Source organism: Eschscholzia californica, unplaced genomic scaffold (assembly GCF_041429995.1).
Source record: "Eschscholzia californica isolate CP2 unplaced genomic scaffold, dmEscCali1.0.p SCAF_5, whole genome shotgun sequence".
Classification (NCBI taxonomy): Eukaryota; Viridiplantae; Streptophyta; class Magnoliopsida; order Ranunculales; family Papaveraceae; genus Eschscholzia; species Eschscholzia californica.
Genome location: NW_028238472.1, coordinates 45,176,854 through 45,197,240, shown reverse-complemented (window position 1 = coordinate 45,197,240; position 20,387 = coordinate 45,176,854). Strand labels below are relative to the sequence as shown.

At 36.3% G+C, this 20,387-nt stretch overlaps 2 protein-coding genes and 1 long non-coding RNA gene across 4 annotated transcripts; all 3 read left to right on the top strand.

Annotated features, from left to right (window-relative positions):
* Positions 1–1,241: 1,241 nt before the first annotated feature.
* LOC147539673 (uncharacterized) lies at positions 1,242–4,524 on the top strand. The gene is made up of 2 exons (XR_015224858.1): positions 1,242–3,913; positions 4,167–4,524. It is a non-coding gene; the product is annotated as an uncharacterized LOC147539673 (long non-coding RNA).
* Positions 4,525–9,147: 4,623 nt separating this feature from the next.
* Positions 9,148–12,098, top strand: LOC147539672 (FCS-Like Zinc finger 8-like). The gene is made up of 3 exons (XM_086640894.1): positions 9,148–9,617; positions 10,435–11,401; positions 11,624–12,098. Exons 2-3 carry the CDS (start codon positions 10,449–10,451, stop codon positions 11,757–11,759), a joined length of 1,089 nt encoding a protein of 362 aa, XP_086497020.1. The 5' UTR covers positions 9,148–9,617; positions 10,435–10,448; the 3' UTR covers positions 11,760–12,098.
* A 1,135-nt stretch (positions 12,099–13,233) lies between these two features.
* MFP1 (MAR binding filament-like protein 1) lies at positions 13,234–17,835 on the top strand. 2 transcript variants are annotated; one of them, XM_086639139.1, is made up of 4 exons: positions 13,234–13,966; positions 15,183–15,223; positions 15,317–15,457; positions 15,939–17,835. In XM_086639139.1, exons 1-4 carry the CDS (start codon positions 13,687–13,689, stop codon positions 17,661–17,663), a joined length of 2,187 nt encoding a protein of 728 aa, XP_086495265.1. In that variant the 5' UTR covers positions 13,234–13,686; the 3' UTR covers positions 17,664–17,835. The 2 variants fall into 2 exon arrangements, with proteins under 2 accessions (XP_086495265.1, XP_086495266.1); XM_086639140.1 differs by having other exon boundaries at positions 13,630–15,009; positions 15,052–15,223.
* The last annotated feature ends 2,552 nt before the right edge of the window (positions 17,836–20,387 follow it).

Genomic DNA, 20,387 nt, shown 5'->3' with positions numbered 1-20,387 from the left:
TATGTGTTGACATGCTTAAACCCTTTACTATATCAATCATGCTTATCTACGATTTGGATTTTGGACCCTTGTGTATTTGAAACCATGATGTTTGTGGGTGTCATCTATGGAAACCCTCACGAGACCACACTCGTCCACTAGAGCAACCTAGGGGTTTAACGGCTTGTTGCATATGCTAAATGCAACCGGGATTCCTCCGAAAGTGAGTTAGGTTTTTCTTTTGTTTTGTTTTGCTCGAGGACTAGCAAAATCTAAGTTTGGGGATGTTTGATGGGTCATGAAAATGTCTCATCTAAGTCGTTTAATTTAGTCGAGTTAGTTCGTTTCGGGTCTTTATTATAATAAAATGCTTGATTTTCTTGATTAGGTGTGTTTTGTGGAGTTAGGTGTGAAAAACGGTTAAAAACGAGGAAAAGATGCATAAAAGGTATTTTGGTCATTTAGAGTCAAGGACAATCTGGTAATTTGGCCAAGGTTAGTGCGTGGTTGAAAAGTAGAGGTCGAGACGAGTCCGTAGGAGAAAAAAAAAGTCAAATCGGAGTCCGGATGAGCGAACTAGGCAAAGTCAAAGATGAAGTCAAATCAGGTTGACTAGCGGGACAATGTCGGGCATTATTTTGGCGCGCGGTATATAGGAAGACACGTGACGCGACGTGGAGGCCGGAGCATCCAGTTACCGTAGTCCCGCTGAGCATCGAAGTGAAGCAAAAGAGCATGATCCGGTGGATCCCGTTCCAATTTAATCCGGTAGTCCCTTCCAACGTTTTAATCTGGTACGTTGCTTTCCGCGTGTCCCAGATCCAACGGCTCCCGTAAGTCCCTTGTTTTACATTTATTCCGTGCATCCCGGAGCAGCTTACCTCGGTGGTCCCGGTTCTATGTTTTAATCTTCACCGCTACCTTCCGCGTTCCTTTGATCCAACGGCTACTGTTTGATGCCGCGCCAAGTTACCAGCAGCCGACACGCGTCCCTTCCCGAACCATCCAGATCCGCGTACTGCTTTAATCCGACGGCCCTGATAGCACCCGCAAGTTAATACCGTAGCTGGTGCTACACCTTATCACCCGAATTCCAACCACCAAAACCCTAGCCGCCGGGGTCACTTGTCTATTTTTAGGGTTTTATTCTTTAACCCTTATAAATTCCCAAAGTAACCCTCCTTTTTCAGTTTTTACCCATTTAACCCAACCAAAACCAAAACCCACCTATAGATAAATCCCTTTCTCCTCCATTAAAACCTAGACTTCAACAACCCTCTCAAATGGCTTCCTTACCTAATTTCTAAGCCACTTCTCTTTCTATCTTCTAACCCTAATCCTCCATTCTTTTCTTCTACTTCTTCTCACCTATTTCTTTCTCTCTTTTCTTCTTACTCAATCCCTCTTCTATTAAATCCATCTTTTTCTATCTTCTTCTCTACCACTATTCTTTCTACCATTAATAGTCATCTCCTTCTTTCTTCCATATTCTTCCACCATTTCTAACCCTCTTCATCTCTTCTTTCCAACGTCTTTCTAGATCTACTTTCCTCCTTCTCTTTCTTTTTCTTATTTGGGTGGCAATAAAATAGCTATTACTTGGATTCCTTGGAGTAACATTCTTGAGCATAAATGGAGCAAATCTTGGACAAATTGGAGTTACATGGGGATATGGAATTTGAGCATTCTTGGTGATTTCTTTCCATTAATTTCTTAGTATTTTCATTTATTTTACAACGTCAATGAATGTTATTCTAGATTCCATGTATAGTTAATTTAGCAATCTAAGGTTGTGAATGAAACCCATTTTGGATCTTTATAATACTTGTTCTTGATTAATTAAATCCTTTGATGTGCTTCAATGCCTATTGATTGTCATTTCATGTTGATTCTATAACCTTATTATCATTCATGTATTATAATTAGATATTTCATGCTTTTATTGATTTATTAGATGAGATATGCCTTTTAGATCTTGAATGATAGTGTAGGAAATTAGTTTTATATGGTAGTCAATCATACATTCTCAATTATAAAATTGTTTTATCTAGAATATCATCCGGAATCCAAATAGTTCATTATATTGGATCCCGAGTAAATACAAAAGAGATTTAAGTGATTAAGTGTTTGTTTTATAAAGTGAAATTATGTGGTGGATTTTATAACCTTAGATATCTTCTCCCCTCTCTTAGATAGTTTATTTACTTTTATTCGTTTTCTTATTTCTTTACAAATCAATCATCAACTCAATGAGTGATGGGTGTGTGTGTTAGTCTAAGTTACCTATTGACATTTGGATTATTGGGCTAAACTCGCCGTCAACATCCGAAGTTACCTACCTATCCCTTGGGACGATACTCGATCTTATTTTCAATACTATAACTTGACCCCGTATACTTGCGGGAAAAGACCTATTTTTAGGCCCATCAGATGCCAAGATGCTATGCCATTTAATGATGCGGAGATGGATGCAATTCCATAACATTTGATTCGCAGACTTCTGACTTTTTTATGGTGCCTAGTGCCTATTGTTGTATCTTTTGTTCTTCATTTTTTGATAGTTCACGTGTATAATTTGACATATTTTAGATTTATCTTTTTGCAAACAAGGTCAATATGTTGATCTGATGGTTTTGTCGTGGAGTTAACCTTGAATCAACAACATATTATCTAAAGATGTGCTTTGTCTTGTCCTTTATAGTGGCAGACAATGTATGTTATCAGAAATGTAAAGGTAGATTCAACGATTAGTACACATCTTAATTGTATGTTGCCAAATGATGATTAAATTTATTTTTATAATTATTTGTGTTTTTTTGTTAATCTTTTTCATTTTTGACTTGTAACTTGTAATTTTGTTTATAATTTTTGAGTTTATAACCCAAAAAGCGGGTCCTAATAGGAGATATAGTCCTCTATAATCCTATAAAGGGTTTTAAAACCAAAATAATAATATAAATGGATATCTAGTCCATTTGGTCTCATCTAGAGAGAAAACACAAATCTCTAGATTACCAAATAAATCATAATTCCTAATCTAACCTTCCTCATATATTATAACTGATTTATCTTCAAAATCCATAAATATCTTCTTCCATTTTTATCTCCCACATTCTCTCTCCAATCACGTTTCTAAACAAAGTAAGGTTAGCTTCATTATTTTTAGTAACCGAACCTCTTTATTCTCTCTCTCTAAATCAGATTCACATAACAAAACCTCCATTAAACTCAGAAAGCTTGTTTCATCTTCATTAGAGCAGCTGTAAACACCTCCATTAAATCAGATTTAATATTGCTTTTCAGGTAATGTTAAAGATTTTGGTTTCTTCTTTTCTGTTTAATGTTTTTATTTCTTCTCTTTTAAACTCGAAGCTAGTTGTTAAACCTTCATTAATCTCAGAACTTTTCTTTCATCTTCATTAGATTGCTCGAAAATCATTCATCTTTTATAAAGTTTACGATTTTCAGTTTTGTATTAACACCATTGTTAAGATCTAATGATGATTCTTTTTTTCCATTATCAGATTACGATGCTCTATTATTGAACATATTACATTTGTGTTCCAACTACATAAGATCTGTTTCCATCTTAACTACCTTCGAATGGAAGATTTATATTTTCTCTCTCTAAAACTTTCATAACTCTTTAAGATCTTTGATGTTTATTTCTTATTTAATGATGTGTTCAATGTTAGTATGTTATTTCTCCTTCTAATGTTCATTGTATATTTCTTCAGATCTACGTTAATTCCTCTTTTTTTTTTTTTTTTTTTTGCAGATCAGAATCATCTGTCCGTACAGTTCTTGATCTTTGTGATTATCCACACTTATTCCTTTAACAGAATATAAAGTACAGTTACTTTACGATAAATTACCAAACTTTCTGATACAATTTGCATACATTTCACATAAGATGATGTGTTAATGAACAAAGGTGCGTAAAGTATGAAAAATTATCCAACATTACACGTCCTTTTTTTACCAGAACAGTGGTCATGACAAGCATATAAAACTTCTCTTAACCTAATAAACAATTGTACTTTTCCATACATTATACATAACTTATTGATCTGTACCTGTTATTTATGATCCATCTCATTTGTTTTTTATTAAATGTTTCATTATTAATGTATGTAAATTTGATTATAAATTTTTTTAACTAATATATATGTTTTTTTTTCTTGTAGTAAACCAGCACTGATGGAATTTCTTACAGAATCATCACATAAACTATAGAAGTATAAATTACGATGAAGAAGATTGTTTCTATGATCCTGTTTGGACAACGGAGTCTTACGTGAAGACTTACAAGGAACATATAAACCTTGCCCCTAACTTCGATGAACCATGTACATTTAATGAAGAGTAAAAAACACTACCATGTTTGATTCGCCGTAAACCTGGAAGACCAAAGACAGTAAGGATCGAGAGCTCGGGCAACATTCTGACGGAGTTTGTTTTTAAGTTACCTAGACTACTATGTTCTTTTCATTTACAATAAAACACAGATTATTGTTCAATAAAATTTCGTTTCAGTCGTACAAAGGTTGTGTTATTTACTATACAGTATACATAATTTATGATAAATCACATACTTTATAACAAAAAACATGATTTCAGATTTACATTTCCTAACAAGTTACTATAATTTATGGTACATTATGGACATGTACGCGTAAAAAACAAGTAATTTATGTCAGAAAATAATCTAAGTATTCAATGGTACATAATGGATGACACACACACATATGATAAATTACGTTGTATACATGACAAATGATGGTTTCCTCGTCATAAATAACACATAATTTACGAACTTGTTTCATAATTTGTATTCGATGTGTGTTTATGTATGAGTAAAAAACGAAAGTTAAGTGAGAGAAAGTTGATATATATGTTTTGAATATTAACCCCCAAATCACGCTAATTGATCTCAGAAAATATACTCATTCCAAATCTGAAAATTAAGTGAGAGAAAGTGATATATAGATTTGGTTTCCAAATCTGAAAGGACGAGAGAGAAAATCTATTTTGGAACATATCCGTTTTCCAAATCTGTTTTGAAAAATCTGTTTTGGAAAATATCCTTGATCCGTTACTTCCTATTAAATCTTTTCAGTTTATAACCTAAATATCTCCCCCAAATCACGCCCCCTGGTTTGGGAAATTTTCCGGATTCATTCCGAAATTTAAAAACCCCGGATTTTTTAGACGAGGGACATGGAAGGTATTTATCAATAAAGTATGAGTTATTTATGCCCTGAACAGGTTCTTCAATGGAAAAAGATGAATGGAGAAGATGAAAGGATGCAAACTTTCTGGGTTAGACGATCTCTTTAGGGTTTTTCAACGAGATCTTCGGACGATTTTGGTTGAAAACCCAAATCGAGTAGGTTTAGAGAGAGAAAGTGTCTTTATGAAGTGTGACATCCACTTTCTGTTTCGGCTTCTATAGATTCTCCACAAATCACGCCTACGGGTTTTGGGAAAGTTTCCTAAAACCCTCGGAAATTCAAATATCCCGGGGTTTTTTGATTTGGGATACATTGGGTAATACCAAATAAATTATCCATACTTTATGCCCTTCTTGTAAAAGGACCAAAAATCCATAATCTAAGAAGAGTGGTCTATAAACCTATTATCAAATTGATTTTGGTCTATATACCCATGGACTCTTTTGTTTATCTAATAATGAAAATGATTTATAAATTTTTGCAAATATTAAATTGGAAGCCCCGGACTGAGACCCCCCGGTGTCTGACTGGCCCGATAAAATAAACAGTATTGGACGGTCAATGAATAAATAAATAATTGTTGAAAGTGACCGCCTGAGACCGCCCGAATAAATAGGTGGCCACTAACACTTTATGTCCGAAATCGACCGTTTCAATGAAATTGGAGTCTGGTACCGATCGACCCGGACCGATTCCCACCCCTACACGTACGGATAAAACAAGTGCAAAGATAGTTGTCTATCAAATTGGTGGCTTTTTTTTTTTGTTAAGGACAATCGAATTGGTGGCTGAAAAGCCAAAAAAGAAAGAAAAAAAGTGGGGCGCCTATAGAGTCACCTAACTTTGTTTTATTAGAAAACCAGTTTCAATGGTTGTAACACAAGTGTTAGACTCGTGTGGGGTGGGTCGTGCACATAAACGTTACGAAAAACTCAAAAACGAGGAAAGGAGGTTAGGCGGTTCGATTGTCAGGAATCTTAATTCTCTCTCACTGGTCAGATTTATTATAGGTAACGTTAATAACACGTGGGATTAACTTTTCTCGCATGAATCACTCATTGGTCGAGTTTCATCCGCAAAACGACGACAAAACTGACTGTACCTTTTTAAGGACTTCAAATTCAAGTGGATAACAAAAGGGACCCACAGAATAGTTTGTTTACGCCTTTACGACGTTATTTTCTGCTTAGAAAGACTCTGTTTGACCGTCAAGTCAATGAAATTGACCGTCAACTTGGCGGTTTTAGTACACTGGGTAATGGACTCGGCGGTTTATTCTGTCATGCTTCCTTAAGCTACACTGCCCACAGATTCCTCTTTGTGAAAAAAATGAATGAAGACAAGGACACAAGGTTTGGCATCCTTCCTATCTAGAGAAAATAGAGTTTTTGGGTTATGGTTAGGTCAAGAGTCTAAAATAATCAATAATTGTTAGTCCAATTTGGTCGTACATTTACTCTGAAAATTTTGGAGCGCTCGGTTCTAGTCACAGCGGAGATTGAATTCATGATTTATTGAACTTGAGTTATCAAAGGTATAAGTAATTGTCTCTAAAGTATTTTGTGAGGGGTAGAAATCACGGGTCAAGAAGGCACTAGGGTCGGGTCGTTGACCAAAAGTAAGACCTTCACTTGTTAATATTTTATTGGCACCAACGACGTTCTTGGATTTTAACCTATCGGACAAGAAATGAAACGCACGTGACCCTAATATCTTTGGACAGACCGGGATGGTGCCACCCAAGGGGACTCCGACGGTCAAGTTAGTAATAAACTTGTATGAAAAGTAATAAACAAGTGATGATGTCCCTGGGGTCTTACCGTCGAGGAAGATGGTCAGAGTGTGGCTCTATTCTTAGAGTGGACGAAGCTCGATCTCTACGGGTTAGACTACTTGTCTTAATGAGAATATGGAAGCTTATGAGGTATGTCGTTGATATGTGGAGTAAGGCGACTCTGTCAGAGAGATAAAGTAAGCAGTCTCTAGAGAGATAAAGTAAGCAGTCTCTACAGAGATAAAGTAAGCAGTCTCTGGAAGGATAAAGTAATCAATTTTTATAGAGATAAAGTAGACAGGAGACATAAAGTAAACAACCTCTAAGAGAAATAAAATAGGCAACCTCCTTATAAAGTAAGATCGACCTCCTTTTGGGTGTATGAGCGAGAAAGTAAGTAGTAGTCGATTGCCGGATGTGGTTGTTGATATTTTGATGATAGACAACAATGGTGTTTGTTCAAACGAATATACGATCTAAGAGAAAAAAAATGAATGTTTGCTTAAGGAAAGTAAAGTATTGTATTCGGTGGGAAATTGGATATGAGAGACAGTAATGGTGCTTGTTCAGACGACTATTGGATGTCCATATCCTTCTTTCCTCAACCATTTTATAGTATCTTGTGATCTCATGTCACCTGGCGGTGAGCCGTCGTCTTCAATGTGGTAACATGCAGAACTGTCACCTTTAAATTCAGATAGCGTAACCCCCGATTCTCCATTTTAACGTTAATATTGGTGATATCTGAATATATTGCAGATATCCTTGGTCAGTTGTCATCTTGAATGACTAGTAACGTCTTCAACGGATATACGGGAGGGAGGTCTGGTTAGGAGGTGATGACCGACCTCTTTATCCAGGGTTGGAGTTTCTGTAAAAAATGTGTGTGCATTTTTCTATTGCTTCGGATGTCTGGAGATGAATGACTCAGACCCATTTGCTGCTTAGTTCATGGACTTGGTTGGCCCATAAGTTCGCTAGTCGTAGATTTTTAAGAGCACTCTTGATAACGAATTTTGGACCATACAGTTTGCATGGCCTTTGGGACTACTATCAAAATAGTTAATGACAACGTGTCACGAGATATCTTCCTCGTAATTCTCAGTTCAATTTTTTTTATCAAATGTCCAAATGAGTGAGAACAAATAGCTTGCACAAATTTAGTAATTATCTATTTGTTCCACGCTTTACAAGCCTCATTTTCCTATAATAGTAGAATCGTTCAAATAATAAGAGTAAATCGATTTGATGCAGAAGTTCTAGAGTACGTGCAGGAACATATCTTACAGTTGTTATGTACAGACATTGTAACAAAAATAGTTCGATATATATTTCAAATTATCAGTATATCTCCAGTGTCGTTTGCCTATAATACAAATAAAAAAGACGGTTGAGATTTGAAACATCCTCAACGTTAAAGCAACTCTTTTGTAGTATTGAATTAAGTTCTAGATTATGTGCAAAAAGATTGTTAAAATATAATGTGAGTAAATTTTCTATTTTTAGCCTCGTACATACTTTGTCGTTATCTATTATCAATTCTTAGAAGGTTCTGAATCTTTTGACTACAAAAACGACGTCCATACCAAATCTTGAATTTGTTCATAAAGAATGGTGTCAGAATGTCAGTGTGTTATTTTATCTGACAGTTCTCCAGAAACGACAACCAAATATAATGCGTGTTATCAGAAAATCTTCTGCACAAAAAGCGTTTGTTTATTCTGATTCACACTACCTAAAACGTATTGATTTGTTTAACAATTCTAAACTAAAATGTACTTTATCCATTTTTATAACGGCATTGATACATCAAAGATGTAATAAACACGATAATTCAAACTCAAGAAGAGGCATGTAGTCCAACTAAAGTATGGCCTAAAGCCCAACAATATTATTTATACCTTAATAACCCAAGTTCAATAAACCTTAGAATTCACCTCCTCTAGATTTAGAACTTGAGTCCTTCAAGATTTTGGAGTTTATGTCAACATTACCTGACAGTTTTTATCCATTAAATTGCATATGCGGAAGAGTTTAAGGCAAGTAAGCAAGTTCACCAAGAATAAGTACATGAAGGATGAAGAACTTGAAGAATTAAACAATGAAAGTTTAATACTCATAAACATCACAACAATGACTTATTTCATTGGAGGGAGTACTTAATGACCAACAAACAATGTAAACCAAGTGTAAAAAGAAGTTAAAAACTTGGGTGGTAGGCGATTTTTGAAAGGCCAAAGAGATAAGGGCCGGGAATCGAAACTACTTAAACGTTAGTTGAGAAATAGAACCGTAGAAATTTGTCTGGTTCTCAACAGAAGAAGTTAGTTTTGTCTTATGTAGCTGACTCTTCCAGAATGAGCATAGAAATACTGTATAGGGTAGTAAAAAAAACGCTTTTGGCACCCACTTAGTAATGGTGTACAATAAGCACGTATCTCTTAGAGAGAGAAAGTGGAAAGAGACTAGTTAGCAAATGAGTTGTATATAAGAAGTGTTACTGTTTCACTGATTTTGATGTGTTCAAGACAAAGTTTTAGAGAGAGAGAGAGTTTTAGAGAGAGAAAAGGGGTATTAGAGTGAATTTGATTCCTCTCAACCTCATCTAAGTTTCTAAAGGAGAAAATAAGGTGACATTCTCATTTTCTTTCATTTTTCACTTGTTTGTGTTTTTATTTCATTTTATAATATAAACTCAACATTTGATGGTTTAGTTTTTTTTTTTCTTTTCTTTTTTTCCCTCTTTTTAATAGGTTTTTGTTTTAAAAAGAGAAATATTTTTAGAATTGTTTTATTGTGAAGTTGGTTTTTGTTGAGTGATAACATGTATATCTCTCCATTTAAGATAATGACAGAGTTGTCTGTATCTACCATCTCGAAAAATAAAGAATTTTTTTTTTTGCTAAAACAGTAAGATTCAAATACAGGTCTTGCCAATGAAGAGATCAACCTTGGGTTATGATTCATAGGCTTCATACAGCCAAATTGTAGTAATTCTAAATTCTAATCACTACCCATTAATGATTTGGGTGTTAGAATTGGATAAAGTTCTTATCTGGCTGATTTTTAAACATGCATGTTTTCCTTAGCTCATGAGTTCTTCTCTGATACATTATGTTTTTGTAAACTGATTCCAAATAGATGAACATGATTCTTCTATATGGTTTTATTCATCTTAGTATAATCTAACTATCTATTTAGGGTTTGAGTATTTTTTTCGTTGAAGTCAACAAGCTTTTAAAGGGAGCATGAAACTCAAATGCCTCGAACCCCTCACCTGGAGGTCAGTCACACAAGTGCATGGTCACTCCAGACGAGGGTTGTTGGCTTCTGAGTTTTATTACTTTTGTGAAAAATGCTAGAGAACAAGAAAAACCTGACAAACTTGTGGCAGAAATCTATGTGTAGTTGGTATAATTAATGCAGATAAGTGTTTGTGTTTTTCAGGTTTTAGAGAGAGGATGTTGAAGAAGAGAAGCAGTTCATACAACCAAGATGAAAACAAGAATCATTTGATGTCTGATTCTTCATCAGATACGAGGTCCGAACCTATAGTTTTAGGGCAAAAGAAGAACATTAGTTCATTTTTCAGTTTCCCTTTCAAGAGTTTTACTGGTTCTGACTCAGTTTGGAGTCCTACTTCCCCTTTGGACCACATGTTATTGACTAAATTAGGTAACCCATTTAGGTCACTTTGGGCAAACCGAGACGGCTCAAAAAAGAGGTGGAACTGTAGCAACTTAGGACTTGGCATAGTCGATTCTCTCGACAATGAAACTAACCCACCGGGTAGAATTCTAAGGTCAACGAACAATATTCCTAACTCTCCAAACTATCTAAGCGGTCGAATTGTTTTTTCTAGCGGCCGAATTGTTTCTTCGAACGGTCATACCGTTTCCACCAAATCTCTACTGAAAGACTATGCAATTCCTTCTCAAACCCAGATGAACTCTGCTATATTTCAACTGATGAGCACTAAGAGTTTATTTGGCAAGTCTAAGCAACCAATGGATGAAGGAGCTAGCTCAAGCTCACAACCAATCGATGAAGGAACTAGCTCACACTCAGGAACTAGCTTAGGTAAGAAACCAATGGAAAATTCCTTGCGTACTGTCAAAGTAAGAATTGGGAACGTATCCACAAGCCAGATTGCGAGCTCAGAATATTATACTCGTGTAAGTCATCATGGTCCTAACCCTAAGACGACCCACATTTTTCGTGACTACATTTTGGAATGTCACTCTAGTAAGTTGCATAGTTCTAGTGGGAAGAACGATGAAGAGAGGACTGATTCACATTGGTCCATTGAATGCAATAGTATTGACTCCTATCCGCTAATATCTGATGATTTTTTGAGTAATTGCTACTTGTGTGAGAGGAAATTGATGGACGGGTACGATATCTACATCTATAGGTATGCAAAATTTCTCATAGTATCATGCAAGTAAATTATACGTGATCGTTGTCTTTTATAGTTCATTTCTTAGTAACATTGGTGTCGGAAGCGATAATGCCAAAAAGGGTCTTGAACTATAACTAGTTTTGAACCAAAATTTGATACAATTCTTCAGGGATGGCTCTTGAACTATATTTATATGGAATTTGACATTCATTACTTCTATTTTATCTATTTCAGAGGAGAGAGATCGTATTGCAGTAGCAACTGCCGCGAGTTGGATATCTTAATGGACAATGAGCTAGACAGTGATGAGGATGAGTCCACAGATAATGAATCAACTGAACCAATCCGCACGAACAGATCTTCCTTTTAAATTACAATGCAGATGCTTCTTGATTCAGCAACCCAGTCCGATCCGTACACTCCTTCCTTTGTTGTCTATCCATGTTTATCTTCTAGTGGGACGTCTCCACCTATATATTCGTCCTCCATCTCTTAGTCTTCTTGTGTTTCCTTTCCTTATGTTGAAATATCGTTATCTCCAGGATTTGGTTTAGGAATTAAAGGGTAAGTAGCGTCTTTTTAGCCGCTATATCGTCATTTGTCTTTGTGTTTCTATCGAGTTTTGATATCTCGTGGCTCAACTTGTTATGTTTCTATCAAATGTAGTCGTATTTCTTGTTATAACTAATGTCGTGCTTTTGCTTCAAAAGTTCCTTCTTAATATATCGCTTTTAGTAATTTTCTTATTTGGGTGACCTGGAGCGTGTGACGCCTTTAAATTTTTCATGTGGGGGTCTATCTCTGATATCGTGTTAAGTTGATGGTTGTCCGACTCAAAACTAATTGACAATGAGACAATATGACCTAAATATTATATGAGTACTGTTAGGGAACAAGAAAAACTAGGCGGACTCTTGACAAAAATCATATGTCGTTTGCCGTGATTCGCGGGTTAATGCATCAGAATCATGGTAAGCACGAACCACAACAAGCAACCTAAGATTCATGTTTAGAGTCTGCCTAGTTTTTTTGTTCCTTAATGTCCTGTTATATTCTTGAACGATGTATATCAAACACTCATGATCGTTTGTATGAATTTGAACAAGATTAATCAGTTTCAATGCTATATATGTCTAATCTTTTATTGAAATCACGAATGACATTTCTTTTCATATTAACAAAATTTTTGAACTGCTTTATGATATCTCAGCAAACTTCATGTCTTCTAATGGTATCAATTAAACTGAGACCACAAAGGCAAAAACTTCACCCTAGCTAGGTCGTGAACTCAACATTTCTTCCTTGCTTCAATCTCTCAAGATGCCTTGAGCTCATGAGGAGGAAACAATAATGTAACAGTTGGTAGTGGACTAGTGGTGATATCTTTAAAGCTGACTTCTGGAGGATAAAATTTTGTTCTCTGATCTGACGTGGCAAGATAATATTGGTTACTTTTAGATAAAGCGTATTGTACATGTTACATGTCCTTCTTCTATTGGTCAGCTTCACAAAGAGTGCCAATAGTCCTGCTGACGTGGAATCCAGGTGAAACAAAATTGCTCCTATTATGACAAATAAACACAGTAATGCCCCTCTGCCCCAAGTTTGGATTCAACCCCTGTTTGTATTAGGTATGACACATTAATCACATAAATGCACAAGAATAGTCCCACACCTACAAGAATAAGAAAAGTTGACTACTCAAATCAAACTCCAAGAATTACAGAGATTATCTCCGCTCTTAACAGTTAACACCCAAACTCGAGTTCAACAAGTGCGAAATTGATGACAAAATATTCAATATACAACGATACAAAAGTATTTGCGACTAAATATTGTCAAATGGAGAACTAAATGAGAATAATTAGAGTGTATAAAACTTTCTAATCTTCTTACTCATACAAAATATTTAAGCAGTAAAGTTTCTAGAATATTTGGGTCTCTTCAGCATCAAATTCACTTATATTGACCGATCATGTAAGACTCCGGTAGATACTCTAGCCAAATGGTCCAGGAACCAACCGTCACGGCGATAGATTTTGGAATGTTGTACCATCTGTCATCTCTACTGTAATAATACTCTTAAAATAATCTAATGAAACCTCTTCAACAAAAAAAAGAAAATTTGGGTTTCTTTGTTATTAAAGGAAACGTGAAGGGGCTTTCTTAGTATTTGGACAACCCAAGCCAAAGCCCGATTGAGGAGGTGAAGAAGAACTTGGGGTAGTTTTCTGGTACCTGTTTATCATTCATTCATTCATTCATGTGTGACCTTGAGAGAGAAAAAGAGATAAGTGATGGTTTTTGTGATGGGAGGAAGCTCTTATTTTCTACAATCTTCCTTCACTTCTCAATCTCTTCTTTTCCCTTCTTCTTCTACTTCTTCTTCTTCTTCTCAACCTTTCTTCTTCCCTTCTCACATTAAGAATGCTAAGAAAACCAGACTGATATGTATGGCTTCTTCCATTAACCATGAAAATCAGAATGACTATAAAAGAAGAGCATTTTTGCTTTTAGGTGTATCAGTTCTTCCTTTTATTCAATTAAAAGCAAGTGCTTCTGATGGATTAGTGAAAGGTTAGTAAGTATTTCTCTCTCTACCTTCTTTTTACCATTTTCCTCAGATGGGTTTTAAAGAACAACTGGGTAATGAAATTGACGAACTTTTATCTTTGATTTGGGGGTTATGGTACTGAAAATTGATGAATTTGGTACAGTTTTAGTGATTTTAGGTCTTCATATGCTCTTAATTTCCTGCATTTGGTATTTTCAGCTCCTTATTGATTTGAGGAGTTGGGATTTTCTAATTTACAACTTTGTGAACTACAATCAGTTTTAGGTCTACAAATTTTGAATGTCTGGAAGAAAATGTAGTAAAACTTACTAGGGCTGTTGTCCTTAGAACTTTGATGTTAGGGTTTTAGCAGAAAGGTTGATGCATAGTTTGAACAAATGTTAGCAGAATAGGTCATTAACAAGTAGAGAAACATAAAATGTAATTAGAAATACTCAATTTTTGAATCGGTAAATGTCGTTTACAATACAAACATATATATATATATATATATATATATATATATATTGTGATAATTTTATCATGATAGAAAATCCATGGAAGCCATAAAACCATTTGCAGCCGAGTATCTAAGTAATAGAAGAGAGCCCGATAGATTTCATAGTAGAAAGTCACGGACGGAAAGGCTAATCTAGTCTAGTGATTTGAGTCTATTCTGATAAAAGTTGCTTGCCTCTCTTGAAGGGGAGGCAGAAGGAAGGCTAGTCATACTCATAGACATTCCCATCAGAGATGCCTAGAACTTAGCCCCGCCATGGTACTCAAACAGCGTACTGAAAGCCCTAACAGATTCAAGAGAGAAAGCAATCTTATGGGTCTCACCCCCACCCCCCACCCACACACACACACACCACCCCTTGAACCTTATGTAGCGTGCTTCACTCTAATGTAGAAGCAGTAAAGTGCAATATTGTCCCTCGCTGACCTTTCTCACCCATTTGGCTTGCGTTTTTCTCACATTTTTCTTCACGAGTCTATGGTTTAGGCATTTAGTCCATGGATTGTATTTGGATATATTACTGTCTTTCTCACTGACGGAGAGTATGTGGAAGAAACACTTTAGTCTGTGAAAAAATTCTAATTCAAGGCAAATCACAATTAGCCACGAGCCCATGACCATATACAGACATTCACCATACATACTCATGCACAAATCCTCAATTTGATATATTTGTTCCAGTATATCAGTTCACACTGACGTTAACTTTGGTATTTCAGAAGAACGTGATAAGATGCCAGGAGAAACTCATAATGTGGAAGTCAGAGCTCTTTCACTTCTTCTTTCCTCATTTTTTGCATTCTTGTTTGTCAAACTTTCACGAGGTACTGACTTGTTTGCCTTAAATGATTAGAATCTACATCAAGGGGAAACACAGACAAATCTATTGCTATCCCTTGTAAATGTGGTCGGAATAATCGGCACGGGTGTGCTCGGGGCATTATACACATTAGCACTGAAGGAAAAGTCTGTTACCGAAGAAACCATCAAATCTGTAAAGTTTATCTCTACCTTTATAACCTCTTATTTATATGTCGTTCTATTTATTTTCGAGAGGAACTTAGGGGTGTCAATGGATTAGTTCTGCTTTTTTCTTATAACTACCCCGAACGGGGATCCGTGATGTAGATTCCAATAGTCAAATTGATGGAATTGTGAAACGCGTAATTGTTTCGGTTCCAATTGACACTCCATCATTTCTGTTCTAAATTCCTAATTTTCTAACTCTTAAACTTAATTATTTAAAATATTGTAGGCAAAACATCGAATTGTTATCTGGCTTTGGGTGTTATTGGTGCAAATTTGGTTCCATTCACATACTTAGAAAAGTATCGATATCTGAAAATCGGTTATACCCTTGATTGAGCTTATTACTGTTTTATTTTCACAAACAAGCCGGTTAAATGATCTGATTACCAAGGTCAGTTTCACAAACATGAATGTCGCTAAAGCTTCTGTTTATGTTTGAGATGCAGCTGAACAACAAACTGATCGAAAAGGAAGCATATAAGGAAGTACTAGAGAAGAGTTTCGAGAAGAGTCTTCTCAATGAGAAGGAAGAAAGAGCTAAGCAAATGAAAAAGGCGAACCAAGAACAGATTTCTTTGTCAAACCAATTAACTTCAGCAAATAGTACAATATCAGGTTTACAAAAAGAACTACAAACCGAGAAAAGATCAACTGAGGAACTTAGGGTTCAGATAGATAATCTTCAGAATGGACTTAACGAAGCTCGAGAGTATAAAAATATGCTCGAAACCAGTCTAAAAGAGAAGCTCGACTCAGTTGAAGTTTTGCAGGAACGAATAAACTTACTCACCTCAGAGATCAAGGATAAAGAAAATAATCTTCAGAAATTTGGGTCTTCACTTGCGGAGAAGGAACTAGAGTTTAAGAATTTAAGTTTTATGTACAAGGAAGCGAAGGAAAATCTTGAAGAAGCAAATGCCAAGATCGAAGGGTTAAAAAAGGGACTCGCCGATGCTCAAACTGAATCGGATTTAAAGAACTCTGTCGTGGATGATCTGAAAGGGAAATTATCTGTTTTAGTTGCCGAAAGAGATGATATTAACAGAAAACTTGAGTCTATACAAAAAGAATACAATGATCTGAAATTATCTTCTGAAAAGAGAGAAGCATCAGATGCTGAGATCTTGGCGAAAAGAGAGCACGACGTTAACCAACTAGAAGCAAAGCTTGGGACTGCTGCGAAAGAAGCTAGAAAGAGAGAGACACTAATATCAGATTTAACCCAAGAAACGGAAGATTTGAGGAAAACGATAGACTCAGAAGCTGATAACGTTAAAAAACTAAGAAACGACCTTCGAATATCAGAGGAAAGTCTGGAGAAATCTTGGGCTCAAGTTTCAGATTTGTCGAAACTACTAGAAAAGACACAGAAGTCAAGTGAAGAGCTTTCATCTGAACTATCTAGGAATCAGGCAGCATTTGAAGAAGCTAAGAGGTTGCTAATGAAAAACCTGGAGGAGGTGAGATCAAATAATGAAGTACTGTCAAATGAGCTAGCTTCAGTCAAGAACGTCCTGAAAAAAAATAAAGAAGAACATCGAATTGTGTCTGATGAACTAGGTAATGCTATACAAACTAATGAAAGTTTAAAGAAGGAACTAATTGATGTTTACAAGAAAGCAGAAAATTCAGTCCTTGATCTCGAAGCAGAAAGAAAGATCGTTTCTTCTTTGAAGAAAGAACTCGAATCATCAGACAAACAAATATCAAAAGCCAAAGAAGCCAAAAAGAGTGTAGAAACAGACTTAGAAAAGGCGACCAAAGCACTCGAAGAGGTCAATAAAAACATACAAATTCTATCAAAAGAGAGAGATATTTCAAATACCCAAGTTGCAAATCTCGAAGTTGAGGTAGATATGCTTTCCAAGTCTCTGATGGAGCAGAGAAAGACCTCAGATGAAGCTCGAGAGAATGTCGAAGATGCTCACAACCTCATTATGAGGCTTGGTCAAGAAAGAGAAAATTTGGATAAGAAAGTGAAAAAACTTGATGATGAACTAGGATCTGCTAAGGGAGAAATATTACGACTACGAGACCAAATCAACTCATCGAAAATTTCTAAAGAAAATGAGGAGCGACCGAAGAGTAGAAAAAGATTACAAAATCCAGATGTTGCAGTGAAGAAAACTAGTAGGAAGAAAAAGACCGAGACGTTACCAGATTCCTCTTAGTAAGTAAACAAGTTTGTTATATCTTGAGAATCCACTGTTTTCATTAAAGCCATCCACATTGCGGATATCAGTAATTAACTGTAAGAAATCATCTTCGTAAAACTTGTCTGTTTGTTTGTTTTCGTGTATATTATTAAACTTGAGGAATTTATGAAGAATTTTTCGGAGTTAATTCATTTTTGTAGATCGAATTTATGATTCTAATTCTAACCACATATTTTCCAATTGTTTTTTCTTCGGGGTACGAAGAAAATTAAGACATACATCTTGCTTTCAGAAAGGAAAAAAGAATTGGTGAGAGATTGGCTAAAAGAAGCCTACTTGAACTTCTTTTTGGGTTTGTTTAGCCATACACTGGAAAATACTTTTGCCGGCCGATAAGTATATTAGAAGACAATGAGAGTGCCAGGAAAATCTGAAACTTTCGATCATCTTAGTTTCTTAGGAGAAGGAAGTCATGGTTAAATCTTATATGTAATGGTTACTGAGAAGTTTGCAGTCTCTGAATCAATATAACCATACTTGTCAGGCGTGTGCGTGTCTTTGTTTACTTGGTCATTGGAAAAAAATAGATAAAACGATAGGCATTTGGTTCGTAATACATAAAACCATTACAGCAACACAACAAAGGACAGATATATTTTCTGCTTGTTCTTCTTCTGATACGATTTGGGTAGTTGTTAAGTCATGAAAGTCGCCAAACTTGACCATGGCTTGTGTACTTTTTTATTTCTACTATGAGTACTACTAGCTGCTTATATTAGATTCTGCCCAAAGTTTAAGGTGGTGCACCACCTATACTATTTCCACTACTACCACCAGAACCACCACCATTTCCGCTGCTACCACCACCAGCAGCACCATTTCCGCTGCTACCTCCACCACCACTACTACCACACCCACCACCTGCACCTACACCACTACTACCATTAGTACCACCCCCACCACTCCCACTTCCACCACCAATACCTATTCCACCACCCACACCAAACCCAGCACAACCACCACCGACTCCAGGCATACCACTAATAGAACCTCCAACTCCGCCACCTATGGAGCCACCAATTCCAGGCATACCACCTATGGAGCCCCCAATTCCACCTCCAGTCCCTCCTCCACCACCACCACCACTTCCCGTCCCTCCACCGCCACCAGTGCCACCAACGCTGGGCACACCACCAATAGATCCTCCAAGTCCACCACCAATGCTGCCAAGTCCAGGCACACCAATTGAACCTCCAACTCCACCACCGATGCTCCCAACACCACCTACACCTCCCGTTCCTCCTCCTCCTGCAACACCACCAGGCCCAGCAGCACCACCACCACCACCTGTTCCATCAATTTCTCGAACACCATAAGTTCCTCTAGCAACATTACTACCACCACGGATATCGCGACCTTTACCACTACAAGCCGGTTCAGGGTCCCTTCCGTCACCTGATTTAACTCCATTGGGAAAAGAAAATCTTCCTCCCTCACCAAAACTTAACCTCTTCCACCCACCTCCCACTCCACCTCCACCACCAAACCAACTAGGATTACCAACCCAAAACAACTCTGGTTTCTTCACTACTTCACGGCCCATCATCTCTGTTCTTTCCTCCATTAAAATACTCCTACCACACACTTCACTCAGAAACAACAAAACAACCACACAAACAAACACCACCTTATAATAACCCATTTCTTTTGTTAACTTCATTCTGTAATTAGTTATGTAGTCCTTCAAGTAATACCATCTTCATTCCCTTTATATAGACAATAATATTATAGTCTCTCTCTCTCTCTCTCTCTCTCTCTCTCTCTCTCTCTCTCTCTCTCTCTCTCTCTCTCTCTCTCTCTCTCTCTCTCTCTCTCTCTCTCTCTCTCTCTCTCTCTCTCGTTATTGTTTTGGACTTATTCTTACTTTTCCTACTCTTGTTTACGTTACAACTACTCTAGCATGATTTGCATTGCAAGACAGTTATGATTTGAACTGCAGTTACCCACTAATACTGCAAATTTTGTCTACTCCACAGAAATGCTTGTTTTCCATCTTTTAAAATTCAAAGAGATCAATTTACTACTAGAGGTATCAGGGTACTATGTTGTTGTTATTTGGTGGCCTTACCTAGTATATCTTCGTAAAATAGGAAAAAAAAACTGATCTCGTTTTTGTTTTCTTAACTCGAGACGCAAGAGTCATTACATTCATCATATGACATAGATACACAATGAATATATAATATAGAGTTACATCATGAATTCAATGTCCTCAAACTTTCATTATTAAAACATTTAGGCCTTAAAAGACCACACAAAGACCCTTTAGGGTCTGAAAGCTCATTTATTCATACGGTTACTTTATTTATATCCCTTACAATACAAATCAATGTATGATAGTCGATAGATTTCGCCTTTACCAAACTTCAATCATGTGAAGTTTGGGTTGTGTTTGCCTTTCAAACCCAAATGTTCTTTCTTAGTTTGATTTGTAATGTCCTTGTAGCCACTAATGGTGTGAAGACTATTTCCTTTTGGCTTTTTGATAAGTAAATGCAGGAATTTTCATCCTACATCCGAGTGTTTGAACAATACTTACTATGATATCTGATTTTGTCAAAGAGATTATTTAATACTCCTATATGATCTCACGCTAAGCAATTAAAGCAGGTGAATAAAGACAGATCGATATTTCCTATATTCTAGAAATAAACAAAACTACACCAGTGTGACCAGGGT